The sequence below is a fragment of the Gigantopelta aegis genome, chromosome 4 (genome assembly GCF_016097555.1).
Source record: "Gigantopelta aegis isolate Gae_Host chromosome 4, Gae_host_genome, whole genome shotgun sequence".
Taxonomy (NCBI): domain Eukaryota; kingdom Metazoa; phylum Mollusca; class Gastropoda; order Neomphalida; family Peltospiridae; genus Gigantopelta; species Gigantopelta aegis.
In genome coordinates, this window is record NC_054702.1 from 13838321 (window position 1) to 13848681 (window position 10361).

General features: G+C 37.8%; 2 protein-coding genes across 3 annotated transcripts in view; one reads left to right on the top strand and one right to left on the bottom strand.

Annotated features, from left to right (window-relative positions):
* Positions 1 to 1246, bottom strand: part of LOC121372679 (proteasome activator complex subunit 4-like) — a 114221-nt gene extending 112975 nt beyond the window's left edge. For both annotated transcript variants that reach the window (XM_041499129.1, XM_041499127.1), the window contains exon 1: positions 1003 to 1246. In XM_041499129.1, the coding sequence (XP_041355063.1) occupies positions 1003 to 1196 (194 nt within the window). In that variant the 5' untranslated portion in view covers positions 1197 to 1246. The remainder of the gene's footprint in view (positions 1 to 1002) is intronic.
* A 1115-nt stretch (positions 1247 to 2361) lies between these two features.
* LOC121372681 (acylphosphatase-2-like) lies at positions 2362 to 7390 on the top strand. The gene is made up of 4 exons (XM_041499132.1): positions 2362 to 2489; positions 3311 to 3327; positions 3771 to 3880; positions 4646 to 7390. The coding sequence occupies exons 1-4, from the start codon at positions 2435 to 2437 to the stop codon at positions 4755 to 4757; spliced, it is 294 nt and encodes a 97-aa protein (XP_041355066.1). The 5' UTR covers positions 2362 to 2434; the 3' UTR covers positions 4758 to 7390.
* Positions 7391 to 10361: the final 2971 nt, after the last annotated feature.

Genomic DNA, 10361 nt, shown 5'->3' on the forward strand with positions numbered 1-10361 from the left:
AAAATCAGTGCCTCTACGTTATCATTTTGGTTCGGTTTGTTTTCTCGTGCACAGTTCGCGCAATCAACATCCGATTTGTTGTTGTTCATTTGTGAGATTTTTCTTCACAGTTCGTGAAAATTTTCAGTAACAATAAAGTTCAGACAAGTAAGTGTCTCAATACAAAACGTTACAAACCCTTAAAACTAATAATTTTGCTAAGTCTTACGATATCTGGAGAGGGGATACAACTAGGACAGAACAGTTGGAACATGTCCAGGAGAGGTGAAACGAATGCACCCCAAGTCTGTGAAATTTGTCGTGACGTAGGCATTGTTGTGCTTCGAGAGACATCTACCGGTGACATCAGAATACTAACTTTCAAAATTATTTCAAGCAATTGGGACATGGGGGATTCCCATAGTATTTATCGATATAAAACCTGCTTTTTCACTCCATTTGATAAAAACGTGATCTAAGTGTGTTACAGGTTTGTAGATTAACCAAATTATAATTTATTTTCGCTGGATGGAACTAGGGTGTGCGGCTTTAATATTATTGTTACAATTGTATTTATGGTATAATATCTGCCCGGTCCCCTCCATTATTATTTTTAGTTAGGGTTTAGGGTTTAGGGTTTAGGGGTTGGGGTTAGGGTTGGGGTTGGGGTTATGGCTGGGGTTAGGGCTAGGGTTGGGGTTAGGGTTGGAGTTAAGGTTAGGGTTAGGGTTAGGGGAAGAGGGGACCGGGCGGATATTTTTCCGTATTTATATATAAAAAAAAAAAAAAAAAAAAAAAAAAATCAAAGGAGAAGTAAAGATGAAGATTTTGCTATGCCAGTGTCTTGTCATTGACCTTAGTTGGGGACAAACGTACAGAGGGGTTAACTGATCATGGCGAATTGTCAAGCATATGTCAGTTGTCAATATCTTGTAAATAAAACTATATTTTACCAGTATCCAGAAAATAAAAGTAAGTACATGTTAAACTTCAAAATGTATATGTATACACTAAAGTAGACACCTGGTAAGCTGTCCAACCCAATGACTTGCTCCGATTTTAATATCTCGAAGTTGAACACTTCTACCAAGATTCCCTTTGATTTGTGCGAATACGCGTAACGCCTCATCGTCTATTTTGTCAGCATATGGCAACAATCTGTTGTATATAGATTCCTTCTGAGGTTCAAACCCGAGCTGGTCCTTTCTGGTCGTCATCTTTCATTAGTTTTAACAATAAAATTGAGCAAATGTAATCATGACATGGATTTTCTTCAGATAGCATCCATTTTCTTACTATTTTGTTAACTGAAATCTTATTGGTTAACTATATTAACTTAAACCAATACATATTTAGCTTTCTAATACTAAGGGAGATTACTGTATGAAACAACATATTTATTGTTGGATGTGTATTGAAATACGGACTAAAAGTACTTTTTAAAATGCGAACTTGAAATTACAATACGATACAGTACGATACAATACAATCGTAACAATGCAATGCAAAGTGATTTATTGCCGTGCTTAACACAGTATTAATTTAACAGTAATATTTAGCTCCTTTAATATCTCCCGTCGCAGCTATTCGTAATGATTATGACCCGCTCATTAACCCCCATCACTGTAGAGGAGCTTAATCACGCTGCATCATGTGAATGTCTCACATTTTGGGGCAAAAATAAAGATCTTTGAAACTGCTTTGAAATATCTCATTTGAGATAGTTAACATGTCGAATTTTTTACATTTATTATTTTTTATTTTTATTATTATTATTATTTTTTTTTTTTTAGAGCATATAGTATTATTAAATAACAAAATGCATACCGGTAATGTCGATTTGCAATGGAAAGTATAATTATATACAATAGAATTTAAACGTTCATGGTTAATTGTCATTAAAATAGTCATTAAAAAACAACAACAAATGAAAACATGGTCACTGAAATTAGTGAAATAGAAAAGTATGAAATAGTATCGGCATTCATTTAAGTTTAAAATAAAACTTTGTAGCCTAGCGCTCTGTTGTTTTACGTGGGTATAGGGACGTAGCCCAGTGGTAAAGCGCACACCTGATGCGCGGTCGGTCTAAGATCGAACACCATTAGTGGGCCCATTGGGCTATTTCTCGTTCTAGCCAGTACACCACGACTGACATATCAAAGGTCGTGGTATGTGCTATCTTGTTTGAGGGATGGGACATGTCGAAAATTACCAAATGTTTGACATCCAATAGCTGATGATTAATAAATCAGTGTGCTTTAGTGGTGTCGTTAAACAAAACAAACAGACAGTTATTTTACGTGAATTAGTAGTAGTCCCTATCCGTTTTGTACTTTCGAGTCCGAGTCGGTGGTGAAGTTCGAGTTTTATCGTTGTGGTGAAACACGGTCAAATACAGTATCACAACATCTGTAATGCATTTTTCTTATTTTAATGCAAGTATAATATAACTATGCCAAGTAATAAACTGAAATCTGTGGATTTTGAAGTTCATGGAGATGTGCAAGGTATGGATAGAACTGTATACTACTGAATAAAAAGTATGGGATATCCACATTTCGTTAAAGGATCGCAACCTTGAAGTACCCGTATTGATTAGATTAGCATTTTCTCACACAACATCATTGTCGTCCCAGCCAGTGCTCCACGACTGGAATATCACAGTGCCCCACCCTTTACTCCAGATATCGATTACCCTTTTCACTTTAGTAATACAATGTATAACACGTACTCATAAACATTCCAGTGGGTGTATGGTCCAAGTGCCGAAAACATGTTTTATTGGGAAACAGACCTTTAGATGACTTTTTAACCTGGGTTTGTTTTACAGTAGAAATGCAATACCACATGTAGTACACTCACCTGTGTCCGTTAGATACCATGTATCATTATACAACGCGTTTTAAAACGTATCGAACTCGCTGTCGACCATTAGATATGTTCTGAAACAGAATTAACCCATTATCAGATTAATGGTATCTAACGGCCACTTGTGTAATATGCTACTAGGATTGTTGTAGATTACTTTAAAATTTAATCTGTAGACTTTTTAACTGATTTTTAATAAAACGTATGTGCGTGTATCTGAGATATGTAATACCCATAAACTAAGCGGTTAACAGCGGGTATTTCATTTTAGTATCAGCTGTTGATGTCATATTGGACAAATATCAGCCTTGGAAACAGTCCTCCTTCACATTTTGAGTGGTAATATCGTTTATCTGGTTACAACCCATATCATTAAGCAAACAAAAACAAAAATCATCTGGTTTAATAACTTTAACTGATTCAACGTGTTGTAAGTAAATGTGTATTTTTTTTATTTCAGGTGTTTTCTTCAGGAAGGTAAGAAACAATATGATGTATATGGTGGTGTTGAAGTTTATTGTATGTATTTTGTGTTTAGGTCTACCTTAAAATATATTTCTTCATGTAACCAAACCATCTTATGGAAATGTCTTATTTCGTTATTTTTATTTTTATTTTTTTGTCTGAAAGCAACAACAGAAAATGTATGCATGGTCCATCCACCGACATCATAATGTTTACCGCAAATTAGCATTTAAAATGGTACCACGATATGTAATGGAATATACTACTAAATTATTACCTATACTATGGCAATCTATTTTGTTATATATATATATATACATATATATTCATATATTCATTCATTTTTTCATTCGTTCGTTCATTCGTTCGTTCGTTCATTTATTTAGTTTTGTTTGTTTGATATTTTTTGTTGTTATTTTGCCACATAGCATATGTATATGTATTTTTCTACTTAGTATACCAGGGATACTGCTAGAGCTCATTCCTGTGTTGGTTCGGTCAGTAACACATACCGCGGTACTGTGATTGGCGTGGTACAAGGGTTGCCGGAAAATGTGGAATTTATGTAAGTAAACTGATAAACAGATATCAGCGTTAATTTCGTAGTATACTGCACTACTGGACAAATGGCACATGCATAACATTCATACAAGATCATAATGTACATGCGCGGTGTTTAAAAACGGAATCTTTATTTCTGGTAAGTTATTCCGAGAACAACAAGCAATAATGTTTGTTGTACGTTATTCATTCAAACCAACGTGACGCAGGACTTTTGAACAAATACAAGGCCGTGGTATGTGCTCAGGGCAGTATCAGAGCTCTCATTGGCGTAGCCAGGATTTTATAATTGGCGGGGATGAGGGGTGGGGGTGGACACCACTGTCTATGAATTTTGTTATGGGGCGACAGTAAAATATAAAATGTGAAAGGGGAAAAAAAAAAAGTTTCATTGGGGGCATCTTCTTTGCTATACCAGTGAGGGCCCTGTAATTTGGGGTCTTTCTAGCCAGCCAAAAACATCACGTTTAAATCTTTAAAAAGGCACCCAGACACTCAAACACACACACACACACACACACACACACACACACACACACACACACACACACACACACACACACACACACACACACTTCGGCCTCCCGGCTTAGTGCGGCCCTGGGCACATGGTTTACTCACCAACTCTTACAATTTCGATGTTCGTTTCAGTGCGACGTCATGTATTCTCATATTAGGATACCACACACATTTGATATACATATATGTACATACAGCATGTTATGTCTGTGGGTATAAATGCTTTTGTTTACTTTTTGCATTTTTCCAGGAAGAGGTGGCTACAGACGACAGGGAGTCCTATGAGTGATATAGAGAAATGTGTGTTCACCAATGAAAGAGAAATCACTGCACTACAATATCAGTCGTTTAAAATCCGTTGACGACAGCTTTACAGAACTGCTGCTACCGAAGAGGACTCACCCGAGCTGTGTGAATCAAATGGTGTGATGTTGGCTTTAGTTTGAGCATATAATGACTTCCTATTTAAGGCGCAAATTCCATTTCACCGTAATACGTATACATATATGTATACGCAATTCAATATACATGGAGTTATCGGATACGCACACGCGTACTGAGGGCACATACATGGAATCCACGTGCATGGGAAGTGATTAATGCGGATTAGTCATTACGTATTACGTATATGCATGCGGAATACGTACACATGGAATTTGCGTCTGATACGTGTGTCAAACAACACCATGCACCTTCCTAAACCGTTATGTTTCTGTTTTAATTAAAGGACTGTTGAACAATTACGTAGGGCAAAATCGGATATTTATATCCCGTACCTAATATAACGTGCTGTATCGCTAAAACCATCCCTCCCCTCTAAAATTATGTAGCGCTGTTTTCATCTCCCCACACCCTTCCATTGTCACTATGATGCAGTTGTATTTTTTTCTGTAAAATTAATTATTTAATTAAAAACAACAACAAAACAAAACGAACAAAAACATCTGTAACATCTGTAATAGGACACTTGATCATGATTGGCTGAAGTTAATTTATTAATTTAAACTACATGCGGTTTTTAAACGTTGAAAGACATACTCATTATTTCCTTATAGCACATCCTGTGATCCACCCCACCTTCCCAAATTTCGCCAGCCAAGTGCCTTTTTCTGTACCGATGCTCCAAACGAATAGTACAGGATTCTCGACTTGTGAAGTTGCCATAGAGCGTTACGTTTTTGTTGAAGGGTTTCCAAGTGTAACAACCTGATTTATAGTGTTTTGGAAGTAATTAACCAGGAATGTGCACTAATGTAGCCAGGATTTTATACCGAGAGTGTGTTTTGGAGGCGACGGGAAGAGCGGTGTGTGTGTGTGTGTGTGTGTGTGTGTGTGTGTGTGTGTGTGTGTGTGCGGGAGGGGGATCTATCCAAACAAACTCCCAAACTAGTAAGGATTGTAAGGCAGGCCAGTATATAGGTAGAAGGGGAAAACATTTAAATAGAGGTGGGGTGGGAGTGTCATATCCCCCGCAAACTACCCCAGTGGAATCTGAGTAAATCACTAAAGGATTTGAATCACTAAATGATGTGAATCACTAAATATGATGATGATCACGACGGTCATTTGTGTTTTTGCTGATATCCAAGCTTCTAACATGTTGTTCAGAGCATATATCTCAGCTAATTTAACAAGCCCTGTGATAAAAGCTAAGTTTGTTATTACAAAATGTCCGTTATTAATGCAGAAGTTTTGTTAGCATTTGTTAGTTGATGTGAAGTCCTCGTTAGTATGTGAATTGCTTATCAAATCACCACTACAGTTCAAAACGCTAGTAATGGTAACGTACTACATAGCTTGAGTGTCCTTTAGCCGCATTTCTTATAACATGGCTTGAGTATCGTTAAGTGCTTTATCTAAACTACACATACTTTCTTACATCTATTGCTACAGACCTTTTGTTTGAAATTGATTATTTTGGAGTTCACTCATATCATTAAACGTTTATGTTTCCGACAGCCCTATCCGAAACACAGTCACCAGGTTTTAGATAGGGTGTTCTTCTTGTATTGTTTATCATATTCACTAACATGTAAGTTTAATGTTATGAGTAAATCAAAAAAATATCTGTGGTATCTGATAATTTTATACCAAAGGTCGTGGTATGTGCTCTCCTGTCTGTGGGATGGTGCATATAAAAGATCCCCTGCAACTATTGGAAAACAGTAGCGGGTTTCCGCTCTAAGACTATTTGTCAAAATTACCAAATGTTTGATATCCAACAGCTGATGATTAATGAATCAATGTGCTCTAGAGGTGTCGTTAAACAAAACTAGATAATGTGTGTAGCCTACTTACTCTTAGATACAGTACTTGGAAAGCATTTGGTTGTCGAAAATTAAAAGTTTATTTTTTTCACTCATAGAGCATTCTAGCCGTATTTTCACATAAAAACAATAGAGGATACTTGTGCTAGGTACTGTAATGGTAATTATGTTTCACATTGTGTAATGTTAGTCTCATACTACCAACTGTCACGACGGCGTTGGCATCGTTGTTAATCTAAGCGCATCTGTCGTAAGTTGGGAGTGATTGAAATTACAACGCAACTGTCAAGTTGGCCAACTTCGTCGTGAAAGTTGATAGTCTGAGCCTAGCATTAGTTTGGGGCCATTTAATAATTATGGTCTCCTTTTTTACCTGTCCGGAACACTCAATTTATTGCAAATAATTTTTAAATGTGTGATTATTGTAGAGACAAAAGGCTGTATATGTACAGCATTGGGACTTAGTTTGAATTATTATGTTAATTTTTTAATTATTTGCAATAAACACAGTGTTACGGACGGCCAGATTATGAAGCATTATTTGAAATGGCCCTTTAACAGTCTGAAGAAAGTTTTAATACTCAACTTCACTTGTTAGTAGGATCCGACTTCATTACCGCCACACCATGTCCAACATTCCTTTTTTGTGTTGAAGTTTGTTTGATTCAAACATATGTTAACGGTTTTGAAAAACAAATGGATTGTTGTCAATAAAAATCCAATTCCAACAAAAGCGTTTTTATATTTGAGTGAAACTCAGTGTGCTGATGTACAACTCATGCCTTCAGATGAACTTACACACACACGGAGAGAGAGAGAGAGAGAGAGAGAGAGAGAGAGAGAGAGAGAGAGAGAGAGAGAGAGAGAGAGAGAGAGAGAGGAGAGGAGAGAGAGGGGGGAGAGAGGGGTAGAGAAGAGAGAAATAGGGATAAAGAATTCCAGAGAGTTCCACAGAGAGAGAGAGAGAGAGAGAGAGAGAGAGAGAGAGAGAGAGAGAGAGAGAGAGAGAGAGAGAGAGAGAGAGAGAGACTCCCACACAGACACGGACCACATATACACACTCATCACCCCCACCCACACTCCACACCCATTAAACGGAGCGGGACGTAGCCTAGTGGTAAAGTACTCGCCTGATGTGCGATCGATCCTCGTCGGTGCGTTATTTATTATTCCAGCCAGTGCTTCACAACTGGTGTCAGAGGCCATGGTATGCGTTATCCTATCTGGGATGGTGGATATAAAAGATCCCTTGCTGCTAATCGAAAAGAGTAGCCCATGGAGTGGTGGCAGCGGGTTTCCTTTCATTATCTGTGTGGTACACGTACGTACATACACATTGCAATACGTACACCTCTGCATGGATGACTGCATACACATTATATCAACATAAACGTACAGCTATACATGCGTTAGCGATGATCAGACGTCCAGTTTTTAAATTGACTGGGATGGACTCTATCTGCATGTCTTATCTTAGCAGAGGTGGATCCAGGGAGTGCTGGGGTTTGCATCTCCCCTGAACTTAAAAATAACATGGGAATCCTCTATATAATGCCTGTTAGTGTACCTTGATAACCTTTTGGAAGTTGTACTTTCTCCTTAGAAAAAAACATGCAGGCGTTTCTGACATGTTTTGCTGTTGCCTGAAATTCATGTGCTAGTCTGGAGGCATAATAAAAAAAAGTGACTAAAATAGGATTTTGTTCTACCCGGTTATTCCATGTAGGATGATGTGCTGCATCATATCCCAGTGGCGGTCAGCTTTGAAAAGAGATATGGGGTCCTACGACACTGTAAAAATAGTGAAGACGATAGGCGATAGTCGCGTGGACTACTACTAAAAAGAATAGTACACGTTTCTCATGTACTTGTAGGCCGTACGGGAACGGAACTATATTAACGTGCACCTGTCCAGTCAAGGTTCAGACATGTTCATCTGGTTTACCTGTCACCGAGTCTGGAACAGAAGGGGAAAGTTACCCAGTGGTAGGAGCAATTTAGAGAAAACAATCTCAGTTGATAATGTGGGTTGGGTATAATTAATTTTGAGATAAGGTCAGTTGGGTATTTACTTATTAAAAAGCGCTAATTTTTTAAATAGCTGTCCAAAGATGGAATAAGTATGTAACATTTATCCGTGACTTAGGCTGTAACGCTATCACGAAATAAACGTAGATGTGCTTTGTCATGAGCACTGGTCCTTGCTCAAACTATTACACTGCCGCCACAACAGTTAAACGCAATTTGGGTAACAAGTCTCCACGTAGCTACTAGGTCTATGTTCTCTGTCATCTACGAACATGAGGTAGTACTAAATCAAATAACTTCCGGCTGGGTCAAAGTTCTAGTTGCATCTTTTAATAGAGAAGTCCTGTGATTGGTGATAAATGTGAGTGTGTTGGTTGTAAACAAAAAATGTTTTATCTGGGTAAAACATATATGCAATTTTATTTCATCTAGTACCACTGTGTCAAGTAGCCTTGTGCTTGAAACATGTATGGGATACCTGTGGAAAAAAGTACTAAAATTTTGTGCGAAACTAGGGGTGTTGTAAAAACATCTGGTTATACCTAAAATGAGCCATGAAAGGTAAAATGTTCTACAAATAATACTATGAGGTAGGGGTTGTAGTACTGATATTTATGGGTCATAGTTTGGTTGATATATTGTATATAGTGTTTTTAAAGACAAACGTTAACATGGTCGCCTATGAGATTTTATTTGGTATAGTACAACCATGACTAAAGGAAACCTTGACTCATCAGTAACCAACAACCTTACCATTTGTAGATCCATCTCTAACACGTATTATATAGTACATGTACTTACTGTTGGCTTACCTGCGTCAATACCAGACCAATGAAGGGTTTATTGTATGGACACTTAATCCTTAATGATGTAAATTCGATGCTGTATTGTTCACAGACTGATGAAACCCTTTGTTTTACGAATAGATTTTCTTTCCGCTGCGTGGAATCTGTTTTTCAAATGGAGTAAAATAACAAGGAAGGACATGTTTTATTTAACGACGAATTATAATTTTTATTTATATGATATGGCGTCTAACATGATTAAGGACCATACAGATAATGAGAGAGAAAACCCACTGCCTCTGCGTCATGGGATACACTTTTTGATTAGCAGCAAAGAATATTTTATATGTACCATCCCACATACTGGATGGCCTGTTACACTAGTTATGGTGCACTGGCTAGAACGAGAAACAGCCGAATGTTATCTCAGACGGGGATCGATCGTACATCGATCACGCATCAGGCGAAAGCCTTACCACTGTCTGGTAAACCTACACCTGGCGATCTTGGACTGGTTGTGGATGGTCACGTTTAATGTCGGTTTGCTGACGTGATGCAGCCTACTTGATGGTGGAACCACTATTCAGGACTAACACCAAAACCCTTTGCCAATCTCGTTCCTACCAGTGTACCACACCTGGTCAAAAGCCGTGGTATGTGCTTCCCTGTCTGTGGAAAATTGCATATAAAAGATCCTTTGCTGCATTAAGGAAAACGTAGCGGGTTTCCTCTGAGTCAGAATTACTAAATGTTTGATATCCAATAGCCGATGATTAATTAATCAGTGTGCTCTAGTGGTGTCGTTAAACAAAACAAACTTCTTTGCCACTCAATAACAGTTGCTAGTTGCAATATCAGACTTGAGGCAGCAATGACATGAAAAACA